We start from the raw sequence: 13,076 nt of genomic DNA on the forward strand, positions 1-13,076 counted from the left end.
GGGGATGGAGGAACACCAAGGGGAATGGGGGGGGGAGTATGGTGAACCCCACCCAGAGAGACATCAGCAGACATCTCCAGTGGCTCAAAACCTTAAAGATGGCAGCTTTGCTTTTTACACACTTTCAAACCGAACGACTTCATTCGAGCATGCTACCATCTCTAGGCCTGTATTCCATTGATAATATCATTTAAACACATGTATTTGGTTCTGGTCATTTCAGATCTTTAGCAGTTTCATCCAATCTCCTCTTTGTCAAAACAAAGTGGACCTACCGCAGTGGTCTTTTGTTTTAAGAGTTTGGAGTTCAGCCCCTATCCAACACCTTTTTCTACTTCCCTTGTGCAGTTTACATTGTGCCAAGTAGGGATGCACTGATAGGCCGATATCAGCCACCGTTGTACATAGGCCAGAGTGTGTAATATAGGTATCAGTGGATATCGGCAGCAGTACCCCATGTTTTTGTGCTATCTCGTGAAAAAATCCATAATATTTCGTCCCATGCGACTTTGTATGCGGATAATGACCACTGTGGAAGTCGGGGAAAAGGTCAATCGATATCGGTATTGTGGCCGGTCGATAAGAACTAAAACATATTGATGAGGCCCCAGCGGTGAATCCCTGTGTTATTCAGCCGGCCCACAGACAACAGGAGAATCCATTCAGTACTTTATCATGGTTCCAGAACAGCCTTATGCTGCATTCACTCCTTATGGAAGATATCGAGGGCATGTTTGGAATAATTCCCGTTGCTCCAACTTGATAGCGATCCCAAACACGCAGATGGGACAATTCTCAATTCCTTGGGTGTGTGTGTGGGGGGGGGGATGTCTTTGGGCTTTGATGATTTATCATGTTTGTTAATAATATGAACTATCTATCAAATGAACAATAAACAAAATAAAAAAAAAACGATATATATTTAAAAAAACTAGGCTTGCGACCTCGGGAATCTTTTATTTGGTCCGATCAGGGCTTCCCCGGGTCATAGATATCAGTTCTGTCCCAAAGTTCCCAAAGCTCAGACATAGAACAATATTAAAAGTCAGAGGGGGAAGTGAACTCTTTTTATCGCTCGGATATTATGCTGGTAATTACAGTTACAGTCATGACAGACCATTAGTCACCTGGCGGCCCTCTCGGTTCTAAGCACTTGTTTTGTGGGGACCTGAATGGGGCCGCTTAGTGAATAAGGCCCATTGTGTTATCTTTCTTCCACACCTGACTCATCTGGTGGCGCTACTGTGTTCTGTAGGCCTACTGTACATATGAACGGCTTTTAATCACTCAATTTATAAGGTAATGTTTCTTGTTTATTAAATGTACTTACTTTATGTTAGAATGCAAAAGATTGCCTGTTGTTTTTTTTTGCTTGACTTTATTTTATATCTCCTAATATATATTTGTTTATACTGGGGACTCCTCATGTTTTCAGTTCAAACTTTTTACCCATGATTAAAACTGAATTAGGATAAACCTATTCTCCACTCTCTACTTCACCATGCTTGACAGGTAAATTGTTTACATATATATATTTACATATTTCCAACTACAGAATTCCTCTTTTGTATTTGGTGTCAGCCCGCCTTCACAAACCTAGAATTATCTGGCTAACCCTAACCTGCTCCTAATTCACATGAAGAACCTTCTGAATTACGTGTAAAAAAAACAAACTAGTTTGGACACCCCTTAGACGAAAGCGTCTGCTTATTGACTGAATAGTAGACATTAGTCTCTCGACATAGGCCTACAGATCGTTTGGATCCTGCAGAAAGGTTTTTTATCCAAGACACTCTTAAATGTTGCGGTCAGTAACGCAGAATGCATTTGTTGGCAATAAACATCTAACCCTAAGCTATCGCCATCAATATTTGATCAGGAAGAGAAACCCAACGTTGCCATTTTTCTTGTCGGCCTGCGTCCTCCGTCTTCCAGATTCACAGCCAGGGGAGAACAGCGGTAGCGGTGATAGTGATGTATATATTGTGAATATTTACCTCGGAGAGCGAGAGTGAGAGACGCTCCACTATCTTGTTCTCCTGTGAATCCTGGGCCAGCAGCCAGCCGAGTGATAGATTACACCCAGAATAGTTGTCACGTCTCTCTCCGACAGAGCCAGGGAACACCTCCTCGAGACCAGCGGGAGGAGCGGCCGGCGCTCCCCGCGCCACGGCGCCCGTCTCAGGCAGTTTTGGACATGTGTGCGTGGGCTCAGGGGATGAGAACAATAGGAGGGAGAGATGGATGGGGAACTGATGGAATAAGAATAAAAAGACCTGGCTGATATATCGGCCGACTATCTCTGTGTGGGTTTCAGGGACCTTCCTCAGCAATTTAAAACCACTCCTTTAAGTTATAATCCGGTAATATCAATGTAGTGTCCTGTAAAGCAAAGCACAACTGGTGTTTATCCCTGTTTAATGGTACTGTCCAGGGTCCGAACTAGGCCTACGCACTCAAGATGCTTCAAATAAAAAAGAGTCCACATAAAATAGGCCTACATATTGAAAATATTTAAAACAAGAGTCTATAAGAATAACTTAAATGACCAATTATCGAGAAGAAGTGTCAATATCGGAGCGGTTTGACACACGCTTGGAGGCTTTAAGGGCCTCAGGTCCTGAGCAAACGATCAATCCCCAAAGCTTTGACTTTCCCCGTCTCTCTGGATCACCACATCTCAAATGAACGGACATCTGTCACCGCCAAACCACATCTCAGTTCCACTGTCAAAAAGCAGTGTTTCCACTTTAATCAGGAGGAAATGGTACGCGTTGTGCCCAGTCACATGGGAGACCGAGCCTTCAAGGTTACGGTGGAATGGTAAAGGGGGCTGTTATATCAGTAATACTAGGAGCATATTAACAGGCTATCTCTGGGGGTAGATACATTATAGGGAGTAGATAGGAGATGTATGCTATACCCCACTCTAGAGGGAGTACATAAAATAGACACCCATTGTAAATATTATGCTGTAAGGGAGCATAATATCTCCGACATAATGGCTTTGACAAAAACATACCCACAGTTTTATCATTTTGTGTCGCAAATCGAACACCAACATATATGGATTGGTTTCTATCCCTGTTCGATGACAACGTTTAAAAAACGAACCACAAAAGAAGTCATTAAAAAGAAAAGTCGATAAAACGAAGATCGATGGAGATCCGTTGTGCAGAACACAGATGTGGTGGTGGAGGTGGGGGGTGGAGATCCACTGAACACGGAGGTGGGGGTGGAGGTGGGGGGTGGAGATCCACTGAACACGGAGGTGGTGGAGGCGAAGATCTACGGAATACGGAGGTGGTGGGGTGGAGATCTACGTAACACGGAGGTGGTGGAGGTGGAGATGTACGGAATACGGAGGTGGTGGAGGGCCGGGGGCGTGTGATCGTCACGTGGAAGCAGTCAGGCTTGTGTCACATGGTTTGGTTCGCCAGGCTGATCTGAAACTCTCTTAGAAGTTTCAAAGAGTTGGGAGTCGGGTTTGCTTTACAGATGTGTTCATAAACACTTAAAAAGGAAAACGTTTGAGGGGTGATCGAGGTCGATTTGGTATCTTTATTCATATAATGGAAATTCCTGCGATCAATCTTAAGGTAAGTGTGTTTGTTTGCGTCCTGCTGTGCAACAAGGTGTTCCCGATCATTACCAGACTACTCATGTTTACCCTTGTTATTGATCTGTTGTCTGCAACCGCTAGATTACTGTAGCTAGATCACTTCTACTTCCACCTTTTTAAATTGATGAGTTGGCTGATCTGGGGGTAGTTGCCGTAACGTCAAAGTCGCAAATGTCCATTTAGTCGAACAATGTTTAAAATGTTAAAAAATAATAATAATGAAAGACATTGAGAAACATATTGGCGTGGAACTACAGGCTGAACACTTTAACAGGACTATCGGTATTATTATGAGCTTTATATCTTGGATAGATGGGCATATTGTCTATAAGTAGCCTATATTGTCAGTTGACAGTAACATACGAATATGATATTATTTATAGAACCAGCAAGAATTGCGACACACTGGTCAGTAAATGGTGGACGTTATGTCCAATTAGCCTGACTTGTTTTCAATGTTCTTTTGATTAGACCTAACTGTGTTTTTCCAAATACAGGCCATAATACTGGTCCACTGGTTACTGACGTTATGGTGAGTGGCCATGAGCGGTCGCATGCCAAAAGCTTTCTTCTCTTCATTTTCCTCTCACTGGACCCTAACGTCGGCTCCTACTGGTGGAATGTGCCCTAGAGCGGGCGGTACGGTGACGCGCTTGTTCTCTGTGCTAGGGGCTGTATGAACCGGCTGCCCGACTCCTTCGCTTGGGGGAACTTCAGTGTGCTGGCCGTGGGCGTGTGGGCCGTCGGCCAGAGGGACTCTGTGGACGCGGTGCTGATGGTGAGTGTCCTGTCTTCCCCTTCAGCCCGGAGCTGTGAGTGTCGTGTGATGACGGTACCTGGGTTCAGTGGCACATCTAACCCAATTTCCTCTGTTTAGTCGTTAGTAGGCCTACGTGACGTTCATGCTTTTTTTTCACTTCCACAAAAGGCCTCTCGTTAACCGCTTACACAATTGAAGAGTGTTTGTGCAATTGATGAGTCATGCAATGCACAAGTCTTTATTTATTGTGCACACACCGACCCGTTTCCTGTTCCTGTCCCTGTAGCTGCTGATCGGCCTCAGCCTGACCATCCTGACGGACATCATCCACTTCGGCGTGTACTACCCGCAGATGGAGTCCCTTATGAACAGCAGCGACGTCTTCCGCTTCAGCGCCAGCATGGCCATCCTCAGCCTGCTGCTGAAGCCCGTCTCCTGCTTCTTCGTGTACCAGATGTACCGCGAGCGCGGCGGAGACTACAACCTCCACTTCGGTGAGTAGCAGAGGGAGGAGGGGCCTCTATACATGACCTCCATCGCGGTTATTAGTACGGGAAATGGGAAGCAGCCTCACCTGGCCTGAGTCAATCTGACTGGACTCTGGGGCGGGGTGAGGCTACACACCTGTTGTACGTTGAGCGACCAATGTGCAACAGGTTAAACCCTGCGCTCACACACTCACACGCTCCGGGAGACCTCCTTGAGTGTGTGTGTGTGTGGATGATGGCCGGTTGAACCAGCCATCATCCAGAGACACACACTCACTCTTCTCTGATAGCATAAGTCCCCTTTTAGCAGCGATGCTACATCCAGGAAAAAGCGTCCTATGTCGACACAGAGCTCACGTCTGCAGCACCGGTGTACGTAGTGACCTTCAACCAATCAGCACAGAGCGTCGCACCATTCCACCGATAGCCAGCTTGAGCCGGGGCCTGATGCATGCCCCCCGTCCCGGTCGCCCTCATTGGGGGGGGGGGGGAGGAGAAGGAGGAGGAACGGCCGTGAGCTCCATCCCTCTGGAGCCCAGCAGGAGGGGGAGGGGGGAAGGAGGAGGAGGCAGAGGAGGAGGAGGGGGAGGGGGAGGAGGAGGAGGGCTGTGAGCTCCGTCCCTCTGGAGCCCAGCAGGAGGGGGAGGGGGGAAGGAGGAGGAGGCGGAGGAGGTGGAGGAGGAGGAGGAGGAGGGCTGTGAGCTCCGTCCCTCTGGAGCCCTGCAGGGGGGGGGAGGGGGGAAGGAGGAGGAGGCGGAGGAGGAGGAGGAGGAGGGCTGTGAGCTCCGTCCCTCTGGAGCCCTGCAGGAGGGGGAGGGGGGAAGGAGGAGGAGGCAGAGGAGGAGGAGGAGGCGGAGGAGGAGGAGGGCTGTGAGCTCCGTCCCTCTGGAGCCCTGCAGGGGGGGGGAGGGGGGAAGGAGGAGGAGGCGGAGGAGGAGGAGGAGGAGGGCTGTGAGCTCCGTCCCTCTGGAGCCCTGCAGGGGGGGGGGGGGGGGAAGGAGGAGGAGGAGGAGGAGGGCTGTGAGCTCCGTCCCTCTGGAGCCCTGCAGAGGGGGGAAGAGGAGGAGGCGGAGGAGGAGGAGGAGGAGGGCTGTGAGCTCCGTCCCTCTGGAGCCCTGCAGGGGGGGGGAGGGGGGGAAGGAGGAGGAGGCGGAGGAGGAGGAGGAGGAGGAGGGCTGTGAGCTCCGTCCCTCTGGAGCCCTGCAGGGGGGGGGAGGGGGGAAGGAGGAGGAGGCGGAGGAGGAGGAGGAGGAGGAGGAGGAGGAGGAGGAGGAGGAGGAGGCGGCGGAGGAGGGCTGTGAGCTCCGTCCCTCTGGAGCCCTGCAGGGGGGGTCATGTTCTCTAATGTTCTTCTTGTGGCCCTGAGCCGTGCGGGCAGGCATGCGGCCGCTCTGCTAATTGAGTTCCAGTGAGTCTCGTTAGGCGCCGGCAGAGCCCCGCTGATGCAGATGTGCGTGTGGAGTGGCCAGCGTGACGCGGTCATGTGCTTCTCATCAGGAGGATGTATGCTGCTCTGAAGAGTATTCTTGCACCGCGTCAACGGCACTGGGTCAATGGAACACGGCCGCGGTGCTTTGACTGAAGTTATGCGTCATTACAAATTACAATTAATGATCCGTGTGTTATTAGGACATATTGCCTTTCTGGCTGATGTGTAATTGTGAGGAGAAAACGTATCGCCTACAGCAGATCGTACAGTTTATAGTCGAGCACTGTGTGCGATGATGAGGTATTGGCTGTGATAATGAATCACCCCATAACGTCTAATGTACACCTGGTACACCATTGACCTCCACTCTCATGGGTGCTGCAGGACGTTAGTTCTGCTGTCAATCCATCACTCTGTGTGGGGTGGTGGTGGTGGGAAGCTATTTGTCAATCAGTCCAGAGCCGTTTCCGTCAGAGGTTTGATCGATCGTCACCTCTGTGTATGTCATTACCATCTCCGTATGATGACGATGGTATATCAACGGTCCCTCTGGTTATTTATGCATTTGTTTAACTGAAATGCCGCTCTCTTGTGACCGGGGCGCGGCCATCCATCCATCCGACTGACTTTTATTCTTCCTTAGCTTCAGCGCGCGTTAGTCTTTTTAATTGCTGTCTGATTGCTGAGCTGAAGCCCCACTGGGTCTCCCAACTGGGACAACAAGGCCATTAGGTTTCCTGGGTGTGATTTAGTTTATTCATCTGTACACCGCACGTTGGGTCTTCATTAGTAGTAGCCTAGTTACGGATATTTGAATAACCTGAGCTCTGTCTAGTCCGGTTTGGACTAGACAGAGCTCAGTCAGTCAACCACCATCAGATCCTCGGCCCGCTGGTTTGAATTCGAAGCGCCGAGCGATTTGGTGTCGTGATCTCTGCCTCCGTTGGCTCCTCGTTCCACTTGGATAGAGCAGCTCACCTGAGACTCGGGTTTGTTTGTTGCATCAATATGTTCGGATCCCCTCTCGGCTTTACTGTGTTGCTGCTGGGACCCTGACTGTGGTCTTATGCAGAGCGGTCGCTCTCCGTGTCCCAGCGCTGTCTGCCCTGTTGTTTATGTGTCCAATCATCTTGTCTCGTGTCGCTCTGCCCCCCTCCCCCCCTTCTCTTCTCCCTCTTCACTTCCCTCATTTCCTCCGTTCCTCTCCTGTTCGTCCCTTGTTCACCTCTCTTCTGTCATCTTCCCTCGTCTGTTCTCTCTCTGCTGTCTTCTCCTCTCTCCTCCTCATTTCACTCCTCTCCTGTGTCCCCCTTTCTCCTCTATTGTCTCCTCTCCTCCTCTGTCCCCCTCTCTCCTCCTCCTCTCTCTCCTCTATTCTCCCCTCTCCTCTTCCCTGATTCCTGATCCCTCCCAGACCTGGAGACTTCGGTGGAGAGCCGTTGTACCACAGACAGCGCTGACACCACCTATTTTGGCCGGCACTACTGACTCCTCCCACTCCCCCCCCCCCCCCCCCCCCCCCCCACCTCCAAACAGGAAGTGAGATCATGTGGTGGACGGCTCTCACCTGTTCCTCCTTTTGTCCTCTGTGTCTGTCTGTGTCTCTTTCACCTGTCCATCTACCGTTTTTATTTTGTACATTTGTGTCATTTTTGTGTTTCCCAGCCGTCAATGCTGTATGTTCCCTGTCTCAGCTGTCTCTGCTTGTATTCATGACATGTATCTCTATGTTTTCATTTCTATGAATTATTTATCCTGCTTCTCTCCAGACTCACTCTTCATACTTTGTGTTGATTTAAAACGTGACGGGACACATGCTGAGCGAGATCAAATGATAGAAATGGAGAAATAGTGTGACATGGATTCAGACAATCTGTCTGTATTTGTCACTCTTTAAAGACATTAGCTACGTTTTAAATATGCCTTCATGTTGTTTTTGCCCAAATATTACAGCATTTTAATAATCGTCTTAGCAGATCTTTGTATATTTTGTTGTCGGAACAAATTGTGAACGCAATCATTTAAAGAGCTGTTTTGCTTGACAAATCCAGAAGCTGACCTTGCCTGTGAATTGAATAAAAGTGTCATTCCTCAACAACACGCGGGCTATAAATATGAGCATGATTTGCTGCAGGGAGCATGACGGTGTATGGGCCGTGCGCCCCGAGCAGCAGTACGTATTCCTTTGTAGTTCACAGGCTTTAAGTTCTCCACATTCTGACCGTGACTGGCCAGCGATCCTCTGAGGTTTATTATTTTATGTACGAGGGGTTCTCGTGGCTATGAGGCCGAGGGCAGCATGGGATCCAGGATGAATTATGTCCATGATGTTTACAGCCTTCTCAACGCCCCGGCATAAATCATGTTGGCCTGAGCTCTGGTGCCGGCACCCCGTGTTCGGGGTTTGTGTGTAAATAGTCCAGGTTCCTGCAGGTTCTGGAGTAGTGGTGGATCAGCACACTGCGGGAGACCAGGAGGTAAAGACGGCTTTCCTTTGGAGATGCACGGACGCTTTAATTTAACATGCGTTGAAAAACGACCACTCTTGATGATGATGCGTTGTCGTGATGACATCATCAAAGATGGTCGGTTGATGGGTGATGTGTTTTTTAACCTTAACGCAAGAAGGCTCTCGAAGACTAATTGTGCCCGGTGTCAGCCGCTGGGTTTGATACAAGTTACATAATCGTAACTTGTATCAAACCCAGAGAAACCAGCATGACACACCGGAAGTTCAAGCTTTGTTGTCCCTTTATCATTTTCCGAGCGGGCTATTTGACAATGTTATTTCCAGGCCATCTGTATTCTTCCCTCGTCCAGCACATGCTTGTGTCAAGATAACAAACGACTAACCGAGCGAATAGGGTGGCGGTAGACAGACCTGAAACACAGCAGAGGAACCAGGGAACGCGCCGTCCAAACCCGCTAGTACCCTAAACCCGCGCCCAGTTCACTCTGGGAACCACTCCAAAAGATTGTGTTGTTTAAATGGATATTAACCTGTGTGTGTGTGTGTGTGTGTGTGTGTGTGTGTGTGTGTGTGTGTGTGTGTGTGTGTGTGTGTGTGTGTGTGTGTGTGTGTGTGTGTGTGTGTGTGTGTGTAGGTTTTCCCTCCGTGACGCGCGACAGAACCGCCTACGACTCCCTGGACCACCAGCCCCAGGCCGCTGACCCCGCCACCCCCTTCAACCAGGCCTAGGACGGCCCCCCGCAGCCTCCCAGGACCCCCAGGTGGACCCCAGGTGGACCCCAGGTGGACCCCCAGGTGGACCCCCAGGTGGACCCCCAGGTGGACCCCCAGGTGGACCCCCAGGGCCCACTGGTTCTTAGCGTCGATTAACCGGCAGTGGTGCATTGTGGGTGTTTTCATCGGGGTCTGCCTCTGCGGGAGGGGGGTCGAGGTACCCTCCCAGAACCACGCTCCGCCCATGGCTGTTGTTTGTGAATAGTTAGTAAAATAATAAATACTGAAATGGCTCAATGCTGAAACTAGACCATTTCCGTGTTCCCCTGCTGTGGTACTGTTGTTGTGTTGTTGTTGTTGTTGTTGTTGTTGTTGATGTGGTCGTGAAGAGGCGGGAGTTTGGTTTCAATCGTTGCTGTTTTGGTTTGCTTCACGTTGCTTTGTGTTTTGTACTTGGGGAATCTTGCTGTTCTGATGTCCTGAGGAAACTCAAGATCAGAGGCTGATGTGGTTTGTGTCAAAGTTAAAGTTACCGTGTGTTATATTGACAACGAGCATTGTCAATATTGGAGAAACAATATTGGAGGAAGTTGCAAATAAGTGCAAACGAGCCAAGCACAGGTATTATATTTGTGACAAGCACTGACGAGTCCTACACTGTAAGTAAATCAGCAAATGTATACATTTGCAATTTATTTATTGTTTTTCAAATTCTGAACCAGCTAATGTTGCATCTGTCTTGAAATCTGTCCGGGCTCTAAGCTGTCTCCATCTTTCAAATGCATCTCCAAGATGACCCATGTTTTAGCACAGCTCTGCCCAGCGTTATCCAGAGAGGGCGAAGCTTCTTAGGTCGGATAGAATCAAGTACTATCCCAGTAGAATCTCGTTCTATCCCAGTTGTTCCAGTTTGTTTGCTCACTTCCATGGCTGCAGCACGCTGTGTTTGTGTGCTATTTTGTTTCATATCTGGCAACCCGGCGTACTCTGAGGATAGTGAATTATAAACTATAATATAAAAATAAGGTTCTGACCCGGAACAGATGGTTGTAAGCTGAATATACTGGTGGCAGCGTTGTGGTCGGAGAAGCCAGTTAAATTTACTCAGCATGTTTCATTCACCGCTGATGAAATATCACGGTCATTTTATGATTTAGTATTTGACATCTGTTACATATAGCTCCTTTAATACACTTGTTGTCTTTGAAATGTTGATGCAAAGGTGCCTTAAGCTAGTAATAAAGAGAAAAGTATTTCATGGTACAGCAACCGACCGAACAGGAGCAGTAGAGATGAGGCATACAGTCTCCAGGCGTGGCGCTAGATGTATCCCAATCTGTTTTTATTATACATCCCACTTTTCACTCGCAACAATTGGCTGTCCAGGTTTGACCGTTCTTTTTAGTCAATCATTTGGTATTTTAAAACTTCATAGTAAAAGTATTTTAAGAAACAGTATAAGATCTATTTAGTTCTTGAGCTTGCACTACCCTGTCCTGGTATTCCGATTTTAAATCCTGTGTTTCCTCAACCTAGCAGTTAATAGATTACCTCCTGTCGTGCATTCCGTCCGAGGAACCCTTTTGCCTGTTTCCGTGATGCCCTGACTGTTTCTGTGTACAGCAGATTGGTCGGCCAATTACCGGACATAGACAGCCTTTTGTAGCCTTTGGTATGTTGTGTTTTGAGTGTGGATGGTTGTCAATCGGTGCAGCAGCTTTGGCATGTTTTTGCTGTTGCGGAAATAGATTCTTGCTCCGATTACATCCTGTTAGGAATTGCGAGTTTTGTCGTCGGAAATTGGATGTGTAGTTGGAACGCTGGAGATGTTTGCTTTGCGTCGATTTCTAGGGGAGGCTATGGATTATTCCTCCAACAGCCTCAAGACTTGATTTCCTTTTTTAGGAGTCACCCATTGCTCAAACCAAGGCCCCATCTTTTCTGAAACACTTGACAAACGCAAATTCTGTTTTTCATTTGGCTGTAATGTCTCAAGGCAAACAACTTTATCAACTTTTATGACACTTCAAATATTAGGTGTTTTTTAGAAATAAAGAACCACTGCTTCAAAGTATGAAAAATGGCCTATACGGCCTCTCATATTTGTATGTTTTTATTTCAATTACACTTGAAGGCCGCAAGTTCAATGCTGTTGGATTCTTGGTCAGATACAAATTGTATTTTGCAATGTTCAATACTACACGGTTAGATGGTTTTCTCTTGAATTGAACAAGCCCAGCTGGGAGAATGCCCCTTTAGCTGTCGGTTTTGTGATGGGTTTTCTCCAAAAACATCATTATTTTAGTCATTTCTATCTGTCATGTTATCAGTTTGTTTTTTACTAACATATTATTTTGTTCTATTACAAGAATACATTTAATTCCTTGATGCTGGAATACCTTTTCTTACAAATAAAAGAGATGAGTTGTAAACGATCTTTGTATTTTCCTTCCTGTTCGATCGGGTTTTTATCGACGGTATCTCGATCAGTGCTTGTGTCGGGTCCTCCCCTAACCCTGATTTGCATACGGGGTCACGGGAGATGGCTGATTTATAAGATAAGTTAATTGATAATCCAATAATTTAAGAACATTATCATAAGTCTTTGAACGGGCTGGTAAAGGTCCTGTATATCAGACGTAGCCGGCTGATATCTACTTATAGTCTAGTGCCGTGAGCTGCATCAGTACTGGAGGCTATCCAACTCAAAGACACCACCCCAAACATAATACACATTCCTCGCAGATATAATTCTCTGTATCTGCTGGGCTTTTAAACACGTTTGTGTGCTTAGCTATCCCTGAATCCCTTTGCTGATCCAACACATCAACAGCTCCTTCCCAACGCGGGGTTTTCCTATTTCCCATAATCCCCTGGTGAACACAGGTGAGGAGAATCAGGTTTCAGGAAAAGGATCCAAGATAGCTACCAGCACCAAGGCTCTCTGTTCTGGCTGGTTTTCCACCAGCAGGGACTGGTAAAAGTTGTCTTCCCTTCGATGTGTTATTGTTCGCCCGCGTGCCGATCTGCCGGTCCTTCAGACGAGAGCCTTCTGCTGCTTTGTTCAGCAGGACCTCGAGGGCCCACTGGTGAAGGAACACGCTGAAACACTGAACACACAATGATCATAATAATAATGACTACTACTGCGTGGAGCCACCAAACGCTTTTCCTCCTCACAATACACAACCTTGCATTCTCTCTCTCTCTCTCTCTCTCTCTCCCACTCTCTCTCTCTCTCTCTCTCTCTCTCTCTCGTCTTAATTAAGTCTTAACTACTCCGTTAATGATTCATTCACACCAGGCCCCTGCTGAGATGAGTGGGTTTGGGGTGGTGGGGCAGCAGAGGATGAGGAGGGGGAGGAGGAAGAAAAGCAGCGGGTCGTTGCTGGAGGCCTTGTAGAAGTACGGCTGGCTCTCTCTCCAACGAGCGGTTGATTAATACGGCGCTGGCGGGCGGTTCCTCCAGAGAGTTCGTCAGCCCGGCGTGCGCGCGGAGCTGACGCGTCGGCGGGCCACACCTGTGAGTCCTGCGAGTCAAGGACAAACCCGCGCGCCTTTGTTGCTCCGCGCAGTAAAAGAGAACTCAATTT

At 48.3% G+C, this 13,076-nt stretch overlaps 1 protein-coding gene across 1 annotated transcript; it reads left to right on the forward strand.

Annotated features, from left to right (window-relative positions):
- Positions 1 to 3,467: 3,467 nt before the first annotated feature.
- Positions 3,468 to 11,918, forward strand: agtrap (angiotensin II receptor-associated protein). Its single transcript, XM_079748124.1, has 5 exons — positions 3,468 to 3,599; positions 4,120 to 4,154; positions 4,292 to 4,400; positions 4,669 to 4,876; positions 9,404 to 11,918. The coding sequence occupies exons 1-5, from the start codon at positions 3,573 to 3,575 to the stop codon at positions 9,496 to 9,498; spliced, it is 474 nt and encodes a 157-aa protein (XP_079604250.1). The 5' UTR covers positions 3,468 to 3,572; the 3' UTR covers positions 9,499 to 11,918.
- The last annotated feature ends 1,158 nt before the right edge of the window (positions 11,919 to 13,076 follow it).

The sequence above is a fragment of the Pollachius pollachius genome (genome assembly GCF_949987615.1).
Source record: "Pollachius pollachius genome assembly, chromosome: 12".
Taxonomy (NCBI): domain Eukaryota; kingdom Metazoa; phylum Chordata; class Actinopteri; order Gadiformes; family Gadidae; genus Pollachius; species Pollachius pollachius.

Coding starts and splice junctions, on each gene's coding strand:
- agtrap (XM_079748124.1), top strand. CDS start 3,573: ATGGAAATTCCTGCGATCAATCTTAAG. Junction 4,155..4,291: donor CACTGGTTACTGACGTTATG/GTGAGTGGCCAT, acceptor TCTCTGTGCTAG/GGGCTGTATGAACCGGCTGC. Junction 4,877..9,403: donor AGACTACAACCTCCACTTCG/GTGAGTAGCAGA, acceptor GTGTGTGTGTAG/GTTTTCCCTCCGTGACGCGC.